This window comes from Typopeltis vanoorti, chromosome 23, assembly GCF_054136105.1.
Source record: "Typopeltis vanoorti isolate ZY-2024b chromosome 23, IOZ_Tvanoo_1.0, whole genome shotgun sequence".
Lineage (NCBI taxonomy): Eukaryota > Metazoa > Arthropoda > Arachnida > Uropygi > Thelyphonidae > Typopeltis > Typopeltis vanoorti.
Window position 1 is genome coordinate 2,160,670 of NC_143571.1, and position 21,241 is coordinate 2,181,910.

General features: G+C 36.7%; 1 protein-coding gene across 1 annotated transcript in view; it reads right to left on the reverse strand.

Moving 5' to 3' along the window:
- The window catches only part of LOC150093572 (AP-1 complex subunit beta-1-like), a 287,854-nt gene that overhangs the window by 237,696 nt on the left and 28,917 nt on the right, over positions 1-21,241 (reverse strand). Inside the window, exon 3 of the mRNA XM_090413097.1 lies at positions 10,159-10,264. Within this exon, the coding sequence (XP_090269223.1) occupies positions 10,159-10,264 (106 nt within the window). The remainder of the gene's footprint in view (positions 1-10,158; positions 10,265-21,241) is intronic.

The window sequence follows — 21,241 nt, forward strand, 5'->3', positions numbered from 1 at the left end:
ACAATTATTTTTTTTATTTCCGAGTGTACCTATATATGCACAGAGATTCACCCGATTGGTGCAATGACCTCTTTTTTTTCTATATCTTTCAGAATCCAAATAAATCACTGACTCAAGACCAAAATACAAAATAAACACATTTAATAAAACAAAAACAATATACATACACTTCAAACAAATTTACAAAACTATAACTAACTACAGAATTAATTGGATCCAAGGCCTTTTAAAAATAAACTTACACTTAAGACTAGACTAAACACTTTGTTTTCACTATAATAAATTTAGTTTAATCCTTTATCCAAGTGTGTGCAAAGAAAGTTTGCACCTGAAAATATCTTCAGGACTGGGGTAAGGTAGTAGAATGCCGGGCAACTTGTAGCAAAGGTGGACCAAGCTAACATCACTCCTATCTCAGTATCTTCCATAACGCAAAACACATCTCCTTGCAGATATGTATAATGTTACGCATTAAGGGAAGGGCCACTACCAAAACTAGTTTCGACCTTTATGGAGGTCTCTTCAGTGAGAGCCAGCCCAAAAGTGGAGATACCAGGCAGAAGCAATAGCAAGGTCATCTTTACCTATAGGATTTGCCAAACGGTGTGCCACCTTTTTTATTAAATTACTCTGGATTTAGAGAAAGATGTCAAAGTTTATTTTTCACTTGGTTAGACTATCATAAATTTAGTTTAATCCTTTATCCAAGTGTGAGCAAACAAATTTGGCGCCTGAAAATATCTTCAGGACCGGGATAAGGTAGTACAACACCGGGCAACTCGTAGCAAAGGTGGACCAAGCTAACATCACTCCTATCTCAGTATCTCCCATAATGCAAAACATCTCCTTGAGGATATGTATAATGTTATGCATTAAGGGAAGGGCAACTACCCAGACTAGTTTCGACCTTTGGCTCCCATTAAAGAGACCTCAATAAAGGTCGAAACTAGTCTGGGAAGTGGTCCTTCCCTTAATGCATAACATTATACATATCAGCAAGGAGATGTGTTTTGCAAGAGTGTCAAAACAATTTTAACTTATGGATCTGCGAGCTGGGTCAGAAGTAAAACACTTCACCAAAGACTAGAGACTGCAGATATGAGTCCTCAGAAAGATTGGGGGCATGAACAGATGGCATCAATGGCAATATCATATTAAAAAAGAGCATATTAAGAAAGAAACTTGACATTGTCAGCATTCAGGAATCGTTTAACAGAGCTAATCTCAGGAGGTATGGTCACTTAAACAGAATGGGAGAGGAAAGATTAGCAAAACAAGCATTCTCTGCCAGGTTGGCAGGAAAACGACCCAGAGGAAGACCAAGATATAGGTGGATTGATATGTTAAAAAGTGCCTTAGAAGATAGAAATATCATCATCATCAAATTCCTGTCATGTACCCTCAAGTGGTGTACAGGATATGATAGTATAACATGAAAAATTTACGTCATTACTAACTTCCTATCTACAATTTTCCTCCAAATCAGTCTATTACTTGTCAAGACTCCAACATTATCAGATCTTATATTTCTATTGTCTAAGGACCTTTGTACCATATCAATCCACCTATATCTTAGTCTTCCTCAGGGTCGTTTTCCTGATAACCTGGCAGAGAACGTTTGTTTTGCTAATCTTTCCTTGCCCATTCTGTTCAAGTGACCATACCATCTGAGATTAGATCTGCTAACGCACTCCTGGATGCTGAAAATGTCAAGTTCTTTCCTAATATCCTCGTTTTTAATATGATATTGCCATTGATGCCATTTATTCATGCCCTAATCTTTCTCAGGAGGCTTCTCATATCTGGGGTCTCTAGTCTTTGGTCAAATGTTTTACTTCTGACCCAGCTCTCAGATCCATAAGTTAAAACTGGTTTGAACACTGTCTTGTATACAGCTAATTTAGTGCAACAACTAATTTCTCTGTTATTCCATATGAATTTATTCAATTGACTTCCTACCATACCAGCTTTGTTGATTCTGTTGTCTATTTCCATATTTAATTTACCATGTTCACTAAAAATTGTGTCTAAGTAGCTAAAATGTTTTACTTGTTTCACAGGTTCTCCGTTCACAATGCAGTGGACATTTTCAACGATTCTGCCTATTTTCATTGTCCTTATCTTGTTATTGCTGACCTTCATACCATATCTATTACAACAGTTATTCAATTTAGTCAGGGAATCTTGCAGACTTGTAACGGATTTATTTAGAAGTATAATATCATCTGCATAAAGCAAAGAGCTGACATTAACATCTCCAATTTTGATATCAGGTGTAATACCACTTTCCTTCATAATGTGATCCATATAGAAAATAAATAGCAGAGAGGATAATGTACATCCTTGTCTGACACCAGATTTAACATTAAACCATCTTCCTGAACTTCTTTCAATTCTAACTGCTGACTTACAACTCAAATAAAAACTAAGTATTGCTTGATATAATGCCCAATTGACCCCGTATAACTGTAGCATATTGAATAGTTTCTCTCTTGGCACCTTGTCATATGCTTTTTCCAGATCGACAAAACTTAAATACAGATCTTTGTTATATTCCCATGATTTCATAACTATTTGTCGTAAATGAAGATCTGATCATGACAGCGTCTATTTGGCCTGAATTCAGCTTGTTCTTCAGCAAGTTTTGCTTCTCAACCGTTTATCAAGTATACTTGCATAAATCTTACCAGGAACACTCAGTAGGGAAATACCTCTGTAATTCTCACATTGTTTTATTTCCCTTTTCAGATATGGGTACTATGAGAGCTCTACTCCAACCAACGGGAATTCGTTCCTCTGTCCAAGCCTTCTGAACTATGCAGTGCAGCCACTGTAAGACTTTTATACCATCATATTTAAGCATTTCGGGTCGAATATCATCTACTCTGCTGCCTTTTCACATTTCAAGCCTTTGATGGCTTTTTCTACTTCAAGTATGGATTTGTATTCCTGACTTATGCCTGCTGAGTGTTTTTCACCACTGTGCTATCACTGCTTGTTTCATTTAGCAATTTTTCAAAGTAATTACTCCATACTTCAAGGATATCTTTTTCTCCAGTTTTCATGTCACCTTTATCATCTCTAATTCCTTTTACAACACTCTTTCCTCCATTGGTGAGCTTCTTCGACAGCCTCCAGAATATCTTGCCACCTTCTTGATATTTATTTTCTATATTCTTGCGAAAGTCCTCCAATGACTTTTGTTTAGCTAGTTTTACACAGTGTTTAGCATTCTCACATTTGTCTCTGTATTCTCTAAGAGCAGAAGCTGAATTTATTTTGACAGGAACTTTTGATATGCTTTCTTCTTTTCCTTCACTGCCTCTTTCACTTCCTGTGTCCACCACGGAGTTCTGATTTTTCTATCCTTGCAGACAACCTCACCACACACCTCTCTTGCTGAATCAATCAGTGTTTTCTTCAAGGCTTGCCACTGAATATCCAAAATTTGGTTCCTGTTCGCAAACTCTTTCATTTTTTCTTCAATAATCTTTGTGTATTTTAGTCTACAGTTCACATCTGAGAGCGGCTCAACTTTTATTTGCTTTAAAACTTTCTTACACATTATTCTTTTCAATATGAAATTCAATTTTATCCTGCTCGAGACCAAATAGTGAACACTTCCAATTTCAAATCTTCTGTAAACTCTAGTGTCCTGCGCCAGTGAGAAAACATCATATGAACAATAACATAGTCAATGAGACTTTTCTTATTTCTTGCCTCTTCTCTACATGTGAATTTGTGCACATTTTTATGATGGAACATTGTGGTAGTAATAACCAGTCCATGTCCTGAGCAGAAATCCAACAGATATTTGCCATTATTATTAGCTTTGCTTTTTTTCTCCAAATGTTTGCAAAATATTTTTGCATGTCTGGCAATCATTTCCTACTCCGCTTTTAAATCCCCAACAAGGAATAACTTTTCCTTCTTCATTGTGCCAGTTGCTTTCTCTAAAGCCTCAAAAAATTCCTCCACTTCTACCTTAGTAGAACCTTCTGTGGGATCATAGGCACAAATAAGTCTCATTTCCCATTCTGATATTTGCCCACATTACTTTACTTGAGACTGCCTGCCATTCAAGAAGATTAGCCTTGTATTTAGTGTAGAATACTATGGCTACCCCTTCTTTTCCTTGATTGTCATTGCCTGAATACAACATTTTGTATTTATTTCTCAGAAAGATCTCACCAGTTTTTGTCTTTTTTGTTTCAGTCACCCGTATTATGTCAATCTGGTACTTATCTAATTCCTCAGCTAGCTCCATTTCTTTGCCATTCAGGCTTCTTATGTTGATAGTACCTATCTTTAACTCTGGTGATGTTGAGTTGTGGTGTGTTTTCAGATTTCTTCCAGTAGCCGACTTTTCGCTATTCTCCCTGGTGAAAACAAGGGGGGCCTTGTTTAACTGGGCGATGTCCCAGCCGGCATGAAATTTTGTCATGTTATACTATCGTTTTGTATTTTCGTTTAAGCCAATAAGAATACAATTTGGTCGGCTAAATCCCAAATTGCCAGCCCATCCTCGTTTGTTCAGTATCCAACAGATACCCAAGAGGGTGCACCACGAGGTGAGGATTGGACATTAGGTCAGAAGCCCTGGTCAGTTCTCTGCATTCCTTTAAAGGCTATGTGGAGGTCTCCTCTAAACATTAATTGTGGATTTTCCTTTTTATAATTTCACTCTTTCAATTATTTCTTACATTTACCATGTTTGCATTTGTACTTATTTTGTGTTGTCATTTTTTGTGTTTTATGTATAGTCCCTACCAATTCTTTCTGTTTTGTTATCAATGTACAATTTCCCATCACTTTCTTTATTCCATTTCTCACAATTTCTTGTGTGCCCATGATTTTTGCTGTTCTATTTCCTAAGATTTCTTTTCTTTTTTTTTTTTTTTTTTTTTTTTTTTTTTTTTTGTTGTTCAATTTTCTGCAATTTCTTTTGTTCTGTTTCTCATCGATTTGTTTCGTTCTATTTCCTGCAAGTTCCTTTTATTTTCCTCAATTTCCCTTTGTGTTCTGTTGTTCATGTAGGATTTCCTGCCATTTCCTTTATCTACTGGTTGTGACGTCTTGCTAGGAAATTCAGTTTACTATTGTGAAGGTTTTGAGCTATTACTGTTTACCTTGGAGAAATCATAATCAAAGATGGACAAAAAGAAGAAATAAAAAGAATGATACAACTATGTTTGGATGGCATTTGGGATGATGAAAGATACTTTCAATGATGATATTCCAATTAGTCTGAAGAGGAAAGCTTTTGACTAATGTGTCTTACCTATAATTATGGCAGTGAAACTTGGAACATAACTAATGATTCAGTTCACAAATTACCCATAGCAGAATGAAAAGGAATCTGCTTAGTGTGACACTTAAAAGAGAGGATATCCTCCCATTCAATAAGATCAAGAACAGGTGTTACAGGGCATTATCAAATATACTCTAGATTTCTTTACTTTAAAATCCAAAGCTTAGATACATTGACGATATTTTCGTTATCTAGTCCCATGGCCACCAGACATTAGACACTTTCCTCAGCAACCTAAACAAACAACACAAATGTACAATTCACAACTGAAATTGAAAGGCAGAACTCACTTCCCTTTCTAGATACACTTGTCACACGTCTTCCTTCCAGCAGTCTTTCCTTCACTGTTTACTACAAGCCTACACATACTGGCCAATACATACACAAACTTTTACCACCACTCAACACAAAAACTAGGTGTCATTACCATATTAAAAAACAGGGCTTTGAAGATTTGCTCCAGTGAACAAGCACTTAAACATGAATTAAAAGTTATCAGATATCTTCCTGAAAAATGGCTACAACCAAAATACTATCAACAAAATTCTTCACCAGACTCCAGTTAAAAACAAAAATAAACTAGATTACAATAAAACTGTAGCCATTCCACACATTAAAGGTATATCAGATAAAATATACAGAATACTACAGAAATACAGAAATGCCACCTTTAAACCTCTTGAAAAATTAAAGAACTTATTCAACTCATCCAAGAATTCACTTTGTCTGCTGATCCCACACCTGCAATTTGCCCTATATAGGTGAAAGAGGATGCACAATTCCTATCAGAAAAAAACAATGTAAATGGCATAAATGATCATACCCTGAAAACTCTACAAACTGTATTTCATCACACCAAAACGTGGTATGAGCATAAATTTAAGGAGGCCTGTGAAATTCATATCAACCCCCCTAATCTTAACAATAATGATGGTCTAAAAATCCCAAGGATATGGATGGCACATATTCTACCCAATTAACCTTTTGGTCTATGAGTTAATTATAATTACGACTGTAAGCAATCCAGGATCCTAACTCTAATATAACACTCTTGTTAAATTATGGTGAGGTCACCACTTTGCTGTATTAAAGCTATATATATGAATTTGTTCTCTGATGACGTTATAAATAGAATATAGATTGATAGTTTTTTCCTCCACTAGAGGTCAGGCCAGTAGAACAATAGTTGATTAAATCATTGTCACTTTGGCTTACTGTTTGAAATGTAATACAGCTTGTCTTTGTATATATATATAAAGTATATATATACTTTGTATATATATATATATATATATACAGTACTTTGTGTGTGTGTATATATATACTCCAGATGATGACCTTAATATGAAGGTCGAAACATTTGGAAATTAAAGTAATTATTCCTAACACAGTTGTAGTCTACATGATTTTAATGAAATGAATGCTGGACAAAAGTCCAGCATGGACCAAATCCAGGTTGAAAAAGAAGAAGAAAGCCTATCCACAATACGAATACTAATGCATTACAATAAATGGTTAGTTCTTTGTGTTATCCATTACAATTTTAAACTGTCCCTACTATTAACTCATTGTCACTGTTTGCATGCTGTCAATACAAGCCTTTCTACTCATTCAATGCATAACAGGTTTGGAACCTTTCATGAGGGAGATTCGCAAAAAATATATAAATAAATAAATATTTTGTGTCCTAATAGAAATAATATGAATCGTGAACATTAACATGTCATTTTTAATAATGTAATAAATATGTAATAAATAAATATGTAATAATGAGAGGGGGAAAAAACTATTTTTTTGCAACATACAAACAAAGAATAGAGAAGATTAATTTTATTATAAACATATTCTGGACATGTGACTAGAGAGTATGAGAAACAAAACATGGATCAAGAAATCTTCCAAGATAAACAAAACTATGAATGACAGAGCTGAAAGCAATACAGTTGTTATACTCTATGTGTGAATACAATCTGATTGTCTATCTTCAACTAGGATTTATATATGTTACGCACAAATTGTGAAATCGCACAATTCACGGAATGCACAACATTTCTGCACATTCCGTGAATTGTGTAGAATTTTGCACGATTCATGAAATAAGCAGAAAACGTAATGCTCGATTCATGAATTGGGTGCATCTAGTGATAAACTGAAGAGCATTTCTAATTAATTGTTGCTGAAAGTTGACTCGCAGCTTATATAATATGTGACGATTAGGTTTTAAACATCCATATTTGTTAAATTCTAGATCCTTACATCCAAATGGAACCTAACCAAACCTAACCTTACCTGACCAAACCTAACCTAACCAGTTAGTCAAGTGTTACAGTAAATTTGTACCTAACATCAGAATTCCTTTAGTGGTATTTAGTAAGGTTAATTTCTCATTGGCGTGAGTTGCACGACCCGCAGCTTATCTAATATGTGACGATTAGGTTTTAAACATCCATATTTGTTAAATTTTAGATCCCTACTTCCAAAATGGAACCTAACCTAACCAGTTAGTCAAGTGTTACAGTAAATTTGTACTTAACATCAGAATTCCTTTCGTCGTATTTAGTAAGGTTAGTTTCTCATTGGCGTGAGTTGCACAACCCGCAGCTTACATAATATGTGACAATTAGGTTTTAAACAGACAGATTTTAGATAGATTTCAACTGGAAAATGTGCAACACTTCACATATCTTGGATGCCACATGACGCATGACTTGGACCCCAAAAAAGAGAGAAAAATTAGAACAACCAGAGCAACAACTATTTTAAAAGCCATGGACAAAATATGGAAGAGCAGAGCTATAAAGATGCAAACTAAATTGCGCGTTGTAGAACCCTGTATCTTCAGCAGCATGCTCAATGGACGAGGCCTGAGAGAATCTGAAAGGAGGATATTGGCATTTGAGAGGAAGTGCTATAGAAAGATCTTGATAATAAGCTGGATACAGAAAGTGAACAATGAGAAAATCTACAGACGAATACAACCAAATGAAAACCTGATCCAGAAAATAATCAAAAGGAAACTACATCTATTTGGCCATATATGTAGAATGAATGATGAGAGAAAATTAAAAAGTTGCTGTTTGGAATGATTGAAGGAAAGAACAAAAGAGGAAGACCAAACAGAGAATGGGGCGATGACATTGTCAAATGGTGCGGAAACTCTATACACAAATTGAGTCATCTTGCACAAAACAGAATGCAATGGAAGAATCATATGAAGATGGCAGCAGACACCTACAGGCATTGGACCCATGGTTGTTGATGATGATGAGGTTTTAAACATCCATATTTGTTAAATTTTAGATCCCTACATCCAAAATAGAACCTAACCTAAGGTTAGGTTAGTTTAGGTTAGGGTCCAATTCATGAAATCATAATACAGAAAACATAATACTCATTTCATGAATTGTGCAAAATTCTACACATTCCATGAACTGTACAAGCACGTTATACAGTTCACGGAATGAGCAAAAGTGTTGCACATTCCGTGAATTGTGTGATTTCACAATTTGCGCGTAACATATATACACGTACACACACACACACTGGAAACAATTTCAGCTTTCACCCAGCTATCACATTCATGCCTCTTGATGTAAGATTATTGAATATTTCTTTCAATATTTAGAATCAATCAAAAAGTAAAACATCAATCCTGCTTACAACTCAAGTTAAAACATTCGTTGAAGATTTACTTAAGCATTTAAATCATAATTTTCTCAGGTACAACAATGCAATAAGCTTGGATATTTTTTAACACATGTAAGTAATCAACATCCCAGGATCCAGTTCATTTTAGAAAAGGAAAACAATTTCCTTCTTAGACACTAGACACTTCAATTATATACCAGCCTGATGGAGTCCTGGAATTCTCTGTTTACAGAATGCCCGCCCCCACACACACACAGGTAGATACGTTTACAGTCATTTCCCCCTCCCTTCCAAACAGTATGGGATTATTAAAACTCTATATAACAGGCTAAGTTAATTAGTTCAGATAACAGTGCCCTCTTCCACAGAACTTGACAACATTCACTAAACCTTCTTAACTAATTACAGTTACAGCCATACACAAAAAAAAATATTAAAAATCCCAAAATCCACACATCCTTTACCCAGAATAGACTACACAAAGCTATCATCATTCTGTATATCCAAGGCATATCTACAAAACTAACTAAAATCCTAACAAAACATAATCTTACAACCACTTACAGAGAATATATATAAAAATTGGCAGCCCTTATCTGATCCACAAAAGACCAACCAGTCTCTAGATCTGCCACGTGTTAATCAGGTCTCTTGCAGTTGTTAACTATCCTGCTATGGCCAAACAGGAAGGACAGCCAACTGAACATAAGGATTATATCTGTTTCCACCACTACAGCTACTTAGGACTTGCTGCCCATGATTTGGACACCAACAAGGTTATGCCAGAAAAATAAACCACTCTACTCCACTGCAGCAAATATAAATGCGAAAGACTATTTCTTGAAAATCTACTTCAGCCTTAAGAAACCACCCAAACCAAAACAAATTTGGTTGCATGAACTGCCTCAAATTTGGGAAGCTCTAATCTGCTATACTTCAGTCCAACAGCCAAGAACACCTACATTAATCCAACACAGGAGGCACTTTAGGACTTGAGGCCTACTTTCAGTTAACATGCTTCAGCCTCATTACTGAGGGTAGTGCTTGAGTGGACATTGTATTGTGTTCCCTGATAAGACAATCTGATTTTACCAAAATATTGAAAAGATTAAATTTATTTTAATTAACATTGGTCTATGTTGTAATTTCCTTCAAAATACAGTTAATGCAAGAAGTTATTGGTTGAGCAAACTACTTACCTAACATCTTTACCAACAGTCATAGATGCAATGACTTTTTTAACTGCTTCTCTCTTTTTCTCTTTTTTATCACTATTCAGTTCACTTTTCAGTTCAAAAATCTCACCTGAAAAAAGATAAATAATATTAGAGAATGAGTATATGCTTTAATCACTTAACCAGTCATTACAGATGAAATATATCAATCATATTAAACTTTGTATACACATAACTTCAGTGGGACAATTCAAAATCATCTGTAAGATTCAATGCAGTAGGATTTTTCCTCTTCTTTACATCGACTTTTACAGAGGTCACAACTTGTAAACAAGGTAAATAATTCTGTATTAACATTGTCAATTTTGTGAAAACTCATGTAGCTAACTCTAAGGAAAGTAACATACAAGTTGTGCAAAAACTGTAAATATCAAATAAATGTTTAAGTTGTATGATTCAAGGACAAAGCCATAGAAATCGGCACAGTACTGATGTAGTTCATTTTGAAAGAAACAACGTAGGAATTGTACATACAAAGTAGGTGCTTTTAATTGTGCTCGGAGTCAGCCAGATGCAAGCTTCAATGACAGTGTCACAAAAGGCAGTTTAGATCTTAAACAGTTCTGCTTTTTGTAAACAAGATTATGTGTGTATTCTATGAGAATGAGAAGTGAACATTAACGTTGAAGGTCAAGACAGTTTTGTGTGAGAATATTCAGGGGCCTTTTTTTCGATTCTTACTCCAGGGACCTGAGGAGCCGTATATAGGAGGTCCTCTAAGTTACCAAGAAGAGAGAGAGAACTCAGGATCCAGTCCTTTCACCATGCATCGTGTTCATCGGCCCATTTGAAGTCAGGAGAACGTAGCCGTTGATGCTGTGAAGCCATCGAAGGAGCAAAAGAAAGCCGGACCAGCATGCTTTGCCAGTGAGAGAGCTTGCAACGCGCATCAGGCGCCTTTGGCCAACCCAGAAACGTCAGTAAAAGTGCACTTCGAGCCCCGGGAGTCATCTACGTGAGATGACGGTAAAGACAGAATCCCTGTGTGGAAGTCAAAGCCTGAAACGGATAGGCAACCAACAGAACCTACGAAGGAACTAGGAACTGGTATAGAGTTGTGTGTTAATGAAGATATGTGAGTACATTTTGTTGTGTTTATCTAAGATATGGAAAATTGACTGAAAGTCCACGGGACAATTTTTTTTATCTAGCCATAGTTCATTGTTCCGGACAGAGAAGTAAAACTAAGGATTAATTGTACAAAAAAAAAATAGAAATGGAGATAGTTTACCACAGAATTTATAAAGCATGATAATCTTAGTATTGAGAAGGGCTGACAGTTTTTTCTGTGTCATGATGTTGCATGACTCAGTGTATATACAAATGTCAAAGTCGGGAGAACTTTAACTCTGAGCATATAATTTCTAAAATTATAAGCTTAGAGTAGAGTTAAGAGGGAGCCCTTTAATAGTGTATGATCTTGTATATTTGCCTTTTAATTTGAAATAAGCATGTCTGTTTTGTTCGTGTGTACTGCCTGATCTTTATGCACTGTTTCCAAAAAAATTACAGACCTGTGAGCGAAAGTATTAAATATTAGCCAAGACTGTCAATTAAGCTTTTAGATAATCTCAAAGTAAACTCTACTGGAAGTTTTGAATATATCTAATACCACAAGAAGAACCCTGGTGGCACAGTCGGTAACTCTAAATAAATTTTCCAGAGTTCTCCAGGTATTGGAAATAACTAACCTGTAGAGACAAGTAAAAAGAAATAAATATAAACCCACGTAAGGGGGGGGGGAATATTACACATGTTCTGAATAACAGATAAACACATCATGGCTGGTAGGTAATTAATTCCTATTTAAAATGATCAACAATTAAATCAAATATAAGCCTCATTAAAAAAAAAAAAAAGCCCAAACTAATACTAATTATATATATATATATATTTTTTACCATAGCACAAATATAGCACCCTGCAAAACAGGAAACAAGCCAGAAGAATACACACAATTAACAGGCATGATACACTGACCCAAACCTTAGTTATGAATAATTCTACGTCTTTAGCACAACTGATAGTAAGTACAGAGACCTGGGGAGCTTTACAACTTAAGAAGAGTTAGACTTATTCAGTTTTATTTTCTTCTATCTTACCTACAACTAAACCATATAAACACACAAAAAAAGACAAATGAGGTTATCCCTTCCCAACACATTCTAAAATGAAGTAAAAACCATGTTTATCTGTAACAAAGATAGGCCAACAGTTCCTAAGTTAATCTTCAGTGGTGGAAGTTTATTTTCCACTTAGTTAGACTATAATAAATTTAATAAATTTAGTTTAATCCTTTATCCAAGTGTAAGCAAACAAAGTTTGTGTATGAAAATATCTTCAAGACTGAGGTAAGGTGGTACATCCCTTGGCAACTTGCAGCAAAGGTGGATCAAGCTCTCATCCTTTACCTCAGTCCTGAAGATATTTTCAGGCACAAACTTTGTTTGCTTACACTTGGATAAAGGATTAAACTAAATTTATTATAGCCTAACTAAGTGCAAAATAAACTTCCAACATCTATCTCTAAATCCAGAGTAATTTAATAATAAGGTGGTACACGATTTGTTAACTCGTATCACCACTCTGGGTCTGCCTCCCACTGACGAGACCTCAATAAAGGTCGAAACCGGTCTGGATAGTGGTTTCCCTTAATGCATAGCAGTATACATGTCCACAAGGAGATGTGCTTTGCATTATGGGAGATACTGAGACAAGGAGTAATGAGAGCTTGATCCACCTTTGCTGCAAGTTGCCAAGGGATGTACCACCTTACCTCAGTCCTGAAGATATTTTCAGGCGAAAACTTTGTTTGCTTACACTTAGATAAAGGATTAAACTAAATTTATTATAGTCTAGCCAAGTGCAAAATAAACTTCCAACATAATAAATTTAGTTTAATCCTTTATCCAAGTGTAAGCAAACAAAGTTTACGCCTGAAGTATCTTCAGGACTAAGGCAACTCGTAGTAAAGGTGGACCAAGCTCTCATCACTCCTTGTCTCAATATCTCCCATAATGCAAAGCACATCTCCTTGCAGACATGTATTAAGGGAAGGTATTATGCATTAAGGGAAGGGCCACTACCCCAGACCGGTTTCGACCTTTATTCAGGTCTCATCAGTCGGAGCCAGACCCAGAAGTGGTGATACTAAGGCAGAAGCAATGGAGAGGTCATATTTACTTATACGAGTTGCCAAAAGATATACAACCTTATTAATAAATTACTCTGGATTTAGAGAAAGATGTTGGAAGTTTATTTTCCATTTGGTAGACTATAATAAATTTATTTAGTATTTAGATTAATCCTTGATTAATTAAACTCAGCTTGTCTTGTATATTTATGTATGCTCCAGATGATGATCTTTCGATGATGATGACGACGACGTTTCGATCTTCATGATATGAAGATCGAAACGTCGAGATAATAAAAAAGCTTTTTTAACACAGTTGTAAATTCCATAAAATTTTTAAATGAATGCTGATGACCGTGTAACACTAAAAGAAAGGATGTCTATGTCTAGTTTACAACATACAATTGTAGCATTTTGAACTACTTTTCTCTAAGTGATACAAGGAGCATACAGAGAGTAAGATCCATTCAGAATTTATTCTAAATAAGATATGGGAGAGGGGTCACACATGTGTGGTAGCATAGAGCGATTCATTAGCTGTTGACCATTTTACTTTCATTGCATTATCGTTTGTTATCTTCTACAAATAATTTATAATGAATGCTGTGGTAAAAAATCCTGCCAGTTGCAAGGTTCATGGTATGATACAGTTTTTGTTGGTAGAAAACAATAGTGCTACAGAAATTTACTGATGACTGTGTAAAGTTTATGGGCCTAATGTAAAATTTTGATCTGTTGGTCAAAAAAAAATGTTGACCACTGTTTTCTGGGACCAAAACAGGATCTTGCTCATCGATTTTCTTTAGCGAGAAACCACAATTCAGGCTGATGTGTATTGTGAAACACTGAAGAAACTCAGACGAGCAATTCAGAACAAAAGACAAGGAATACTGTCATCAGGGATTGTGCTTTTGCATGACATGTTCACATTCACTGCAGATCAAACTATAAAGCAAATTCATAAGTTTGGATGGGAACTTTTCGACCACCCAAGCTACAGCCCAACCTCATGCCCGGTGACTGCCTCTTGTTCCTGCATATGAAGCAGTGGCTCCCATCTTAGTGCTTTGAAGAATATGAAGAACAGCATGACTCAGTGGTTGAACTCACTGGTGGCAGACTTTTTTTGATGCAGGTATGAAGAAACTGGTACCACAATACCAAAAATGTCTGGAAGTCAATGGCAATTATGTTTTAAGTATTTTAGCATATAATAAAATCTCTTTCTTCTCTACCATTTCTTTTTTTAATTCTTGATCGGACCTTACTTTCTGGATGTGTCTTGTATGTGCATTTCTCAGATCTACAAAACTTAAATATAGATCCTTGATTCCACTGATTTCTGAACTATTTGTCTTCATTTAAAAATCTGAGTCTCATAACTGCAATTTGGCATGAAACCCAGTTCCTCTGCATACTTCCCTTCTGCAATTTTTCTTAGCCTCCATTTATATAAATCTCACCTGGAACACTCAACATACCATTTGTGATTCATGTCATTTATCCTAAGACACTTCTGAATTAAAAAAAAAAAAAAAAAACACTTAATATAAACAGAAATTGAAAAACAAATGATGTGATCCTTTCAGAGACTGGAGTTTTGTATATGTTAGGCTTAATTTGCATGTCCTTGACAATTAGCTGTACTGCCAGCAAAGATGAGAATCTGTTGCTAAGAATCTTGTATGTTTTGCAACTTAGTATTGAAAATACCAAGTTGATGATATTCAATACTTGGTATTGAATATCATCATCATTATTCTGGATATGTATTAAAGAAGATTGAGCTATTCTTCTGCAGCCAATAGTGCACATAATATCACATGCTTTCAACTGAACTGTTCTCTTTTTTGTGTAATTGCTGACAATGGCTATGAAATTTTGTCAAAAATTTTACAAATAAAGACATTTAAATTAAACGTAAGTGATTCTGATAATAATATTTTATCTTCTTCTTGGCTCCTCCCATATTAAGCAATTGTTTGCCTGTAAAGTTTTCAAAGGTTTTAAAAGTCTTCTGCCCATCTCCTCCTGGGTCTTCCTCTTGATCGGTGACCCTTTGGTTTATATTTCAAAGCAATATTTGGCCATCTGTCCTCATTCATTCTTTCTATGCTTTCTTTCCAGTTCTTTCTACAGTTTATGATGTCTTCTGTTGTGTTAATTATGGATAACTGTTTCCTTATTTCTTCATTTCTTATCTTATCTATTCTTTTATAGATAAGATAAAAGGACTTAGGAAATTTATTTCTGCAGCTTTCACTTTTATCTCGTTATCCCCAAGTCCATGTTTCACTGCCATATTTCAGAATTGGTTTGGCTATTATTTTCACGAATGATGAAAAATGGGATGTAGAGCTAGATACTCGAATTGGCTTAGCAAGCTCAATATTGCGGGAGCTTGGCTGTTCGGTAGTATTGAAGCGGCAGTTAAGCCAGAAGGCAAAGCTGGCTGTCTTCAATACAGTCTATGTCCCCATCCTCACCTATGGTCATGAGAGTTGGGTAATGACCGAAAGAATGCGGACACGAATCCAAGCGGCTGAAATGAGGTTCCTTTGAGGGGTTGTGGGGCTGACAAAACTCTACAGAGTCAGAAGCTCTGCAATTCGGGAAACCCTCAATACTCAACCGCTGCTTCTCCGTGTTGAGAGATCACAGTTACACTGGTATGGGCACCTGGTCAGAATGCCACAAGAGAGGCTCCCTCAGCAGGCCCTCTTTGCCAAGCCAGAGGGTGGGAGGCCATGTGGAAGGCCAAGGACTCGCTAGATAGACTATATCCAAAACCTTGGGTGGACACGTTTGGGAATCCCATCAGAACACCTGAACTTGGTGGCAGAGGATCATGACCATTGGAAGTTCCTCTTGCAGCTTTTGCCCCCACAACCCAATTAGGAAGAGTGGGCCTTGAAGATGTATGTATGTATGTATGTATTATTTTATATAGTTTTATTTGGATTGTTCTAGACATCTGTTTACTGAAGTGTTTATTCAAAGTTCCAATGATTGCTAGGAATTTTTGCTTTTTATATGCAATGTCGATTTCTCCATTGGGACTTATGTAATTTCCTAGATATTTAAATTTGTTCACTTGTTCTATTACTTTGTTGTGGATGACTAGTTTGCATCTTTTAATTTCTTTACCTTGAAATGCTATTGATTTCGTTTTATTTATTGAGATTTTCACGTCATACTTTTCTATTGTTTTGTTCAATACGTGTAGATTTTTCTGCAATTGGTCTTCATTTACAGAAAAAATAACTTGATCATCAGCATACAAAAGGCAGGTTAATTCTTTATTTCCTATTTTAATTCCTCTGATTTTGTTTTTCCTCTATGCTCTTAAAATTTTTTCCATATATATATCGAAGAGCATCGGTGATGATCCACTTCCTTGGATGAGACCTCTATTGGTTTTCATTTTCTCATTGCTTCATTATTATTTTTAATTTTAATATAGCTTTCTTCCATTATATTTGCTATTGCTTTTGTGGTTTGAGATGGAGCTTTCAATTCATACAGTATATTGATTAATTTTGTTCTATTGATTTGATCATATCCTTTCGCATAATCTAGGAAGCCCATATATGTTAGCAGGTTAAATTCTATTCTTTTTTCTATAATTTGTTTGAGTGTAAATGTGGGATCTTCCGTTCCTAAAACTGCATTGTTCTTCTCCAATAATTTCCTCGGCCCATGGTGTTAATTTCCTTTTAATTATATCTAGATAATTTTATAGCATGTATTTAATAAGGATATTCCTCTCTGGTTATTGCAATCCTTTCTGTTTCCTTTTTTGAATATGTTTATGACTATTGCTGTCTTCCATTCTTGTGGGATGTTTCCTTCTTCACATATTCTGTTTAAAAATTTAATCAATCATAACTGAAATGGCTTAGAGCTGTATTTGTATAGTTCTGAATTTATTCCATCTCCTCCAGTAGCTTTTCTATTTTTTAGTTTTTTCCAATATTTTCTTTAGATCATTTAGCTGTAATGGTTCTTCATTTGTTTCTTGACTTATTACTTGTTTTATTTCAATTTGATTATTATTTTTAGAAGCTGGGTGTAGTAATTGGTCCATTCTATTGTGAAGAGGGCCTTCTAATTGTAGATAATATTTCATCATAAAATTTATTCATCATAATATTTTATTATTATTATTATTATTCAGGCCTCCATGGAGTCAAAAGACTCGTCAAGAGAGGTTCTTTCTAAGAACTAAGAAACACAAGTCTATCAAGACTCATCGATGAAGGTCCCTCCTAGAAAACACAAAGTCTATCATACCACTCCTTAAACGCATTGACCGTTCTCACTCTCACCACTCCATCAGGCAATGCATTCCATGGTTCAACCACCCTCCATGCAAAGAAACCACTCCTCACCCTCTTGCTCACAGTTTCCTTTCGTAACTTCCAGGGATGGCCCCTTGTCATGACTCCTTCCCACTGTTCAACAAAGCAAAAGAACTCCCCAGTGTCAACCCTGTAACCACCTCTCAACAGTTTAAAAGCCTCAATCATATCACCTCTCCTTCTTCTATCCACCAAGCTCTGCAGTCCACACTCCTTCAGCCTATCCTCATAACTAACACTGTATAGTCCTGACACCATCTTTGTTATCCGCCTTTGTACCCTTTCGACAGTTAATTTATCCCCTTCAAATCCTAGGGACCAGATCTGAGAACAATAATCTAAGTGTGGTCTGATCAGGCTTATACAATGGAATGATAACCATTTTATCTCTGCAGGTCAGTGTCCTTCTCATTATTGCAGCAATCCTCTGTGCTACCTTCACTACCTTTGCAATATGTCCCCTAAATTTCAGGTTTCTATCAATCATCAACCCCAGATCTCTTGTCTCCCCTACTTCCTCCAGTTTAACTCCTCCCATAGAGTATGCAGCGTCCCATCAATGTGTCTCAAACCTCAAAACCTTACATTTTGCTTGATTAAACAGACAACCCCATTCATTTGCCCATCTGTCTAGCTTATTCAAATCCTCTTGCAGGGGTACCATATCTGCACTATTACTAATAACCCTTCCCAGCTTCGCATCATCTGCAAACAACTAAATATCCCCTTGCAATCCACGGGCAATGTCACTGACATAAAGATTAAATGATATAGGTCCCATTACTGAGCCCTGTGGAACCCCACTTGTAACCTTCTGCCTCTTTGATATCGCTCCATCATACACAACTCTCTGATACCTATCGGATAGCCAATCCTGAATCCAGTTGACCATCTGACATCCAGACCTATGTACTGCAACTTGAATATCAGCTTACTATGTGGCACCCTGTCAAATGCCTTTGCTAAGTCTAGGAAAATGGCAGTATATGCCTTTCCCTCATTCAATGCTCTTGTAACCTTATCATAAAAGGCTAGCATATTGCTAAAACAAGAGCACCATTTCACAAATCCATTGACTCTCATAGATAACATTACCCTCATCTGCCCAATGCTGTATACGGTCCCTCACTACTTTCTCCAAGATCTTACTAACTACTGATGACACACAAACTGGCCTATAATTAGACACATCCAGTCTGCTACTGCCCTTATGCAATGGGACTATCTTACCTTCCTTCCTTCCATTCCATGGGCACTTTTCCCGCAGCCAGACTTTCATTGAAACACCAAGTCAAAGGCACTGTCAGTTCTTTAGCACATTCTCTCAAAACTTGTGGTGAAATACCATCCAGTCCCACAGCTTTACTAACATCCAGAGTACTGAGTATGTGGAACACACTCTCCTCCTGCACCTCTAAACCTCGAACCTGCCATATCCCTCTAGTATTCAAATTGACTCCTCCAGGATGAAATATTCCAATAAAGTGTTCATTGAACAATTCCACTATGTCCTCTGCATCAGTCACTCAATTCCCATTTTTATCCCACAATGTCATTCTTCTTCCTACTGGCCACATAGCTAAAAAATTCCCTAGGATTTTCCTTGGATCTAGTGGCCAATCTTTTCTCATATTCCAGTTTCGCTTTCCTTACCATACTAGTCACTCTTCTGGCCCGAATCTTATATTCTTCATGCATCTGCTCTTCACCTGTCTCCTTATATCTCTTCCATAGCCTCTTTTTCGCATGCAGTTCCTGTTTAATATTGTTTGTCATTGACTTTACTCCAAGTTGTGTCCTCTTCGTCACTCGTGGAATACAGCTTACCATTGCTGCTAACAAATATTCGTTCACAATTTCCCAAGCACTAATGATATCCCGGTCTTCCAATTCCTCCCTCCATGAAACTTCCCAAAAGTTGACATCTAAGACTATTATAATCACCTGCTTTATAATTCCACATACGTTCCCTTCTCTTTGATACGCCTGTATGTCTATTCATTTTCCAAGTCAAAACCATATGGTCACTCTCTCCAACTGGTGGGAGAGATGTCATCTCAGTTATTATAAACTCTTCTGATGCTATAACCAAATCCAAAACTCTTGAACCTCTTGTTCCCTCTGTTACATGTTGCCTAAGACATTTGTCCCTCAAGAATTCTAGAAATTCCATTCCCTTATTGCTACATGCATCTTCCTCTCTCCAATTTATAATCTCCCATATCATCTCCCCAAGTTAAAATCTCCCATAACAATCATTCTTCTTGCACTTGCCATGCTCAACTGTCTCAACATCTCCTGGTCCCCACTCTGTGCTCCTTGGTCTGTAGCAACACTCCACTAAATATCCTGTCTTGCCCACCTCCAGCTCACACCATATGCTTTCAAAATCAAAATCATTAGTGTCACAGCCTTCCAAAGCCTCCACTCTTAGAGGACATAGGTCGTCACTTATCATAAGCAGTACTCCACCACCACCACCACCACGCTTTCCCTTCCTATCCTGCCGAAAAATGCTGTACCCAGCAACTTCTATTCCTGTTATTAAATCCTCTTCTGTCAACCACATCGCAGTGATCCCAATAATCTTTGGCCAGGCTGATGCTATCAGTGCCACCAATTCCTCTCCCTTATTCCGAATACTCCTGGCATTAGTATAAAGCATAAAAATGCCACTGTTTCTATACCCAGCATTATCCCCTCTAGCCTCCACTGGGCTCAGCATTACCTGATGTTGTCCCCCTTCTCCCAAGCACCCATTCCCACAAGAGGCCACCCCCTGCTACCATCCTCACTGGGACACACTGACTCGTTCAGAACAGTAATCTCTCCAGATGCCTACATCCTTCCTCATTCAAATGCAAGCGGTCTCTCGCATACAATTCCTCTCTGCTCTCAAACGCACTCCAAGCATCCACATATTCCAATCCTCTCTTCTGACACATTCTCGCTATTATGCCATTCAATATCACTGCTCTTCTGCTCAGCTCGTCACTATCATACCTAGGCAACACACTATCTTTCCTCTCTGTGTCTTCTTTAGTACAACCTCAAGCAAGAATCTCATATCTCTCGCTGCTCTATTTACACCACCACAAGTCATTTGTTCCCACCATCACAATCATCTCATCCACCCTTTCACCTCTCTTAACTGCCATAGCCACTCTTTCTATCGTTCCTCCTGGCAAACACTCCACACGCATCCTATCTTGAACACCACGGATCATTGAGTCCCATACATTACACTTCTTGCCACCCTATTCCTCGATTGCTCACATGCATCCTTCACACTCTCTCTCTCCTGTAACAGTTTCTCTCTATGCTCCCCTACTTATCTGCCTTCCTGACATCACTCTATCCCTAGTCCTTGTGCTCCCTTGCATTCCTCTCATTCCCTCTCTCCTGATGTTTCCATTCTCTCCTCTTCTATCATTCCTATATCACACTCATTCCCTCTCTTCCACTTATCCTATTCTCACCTCTTCTATCATTCATACAACTCTCTCTCTCATTCCCCTCTCTTCTACTGTTCCCATTTTATGATGAATATTAA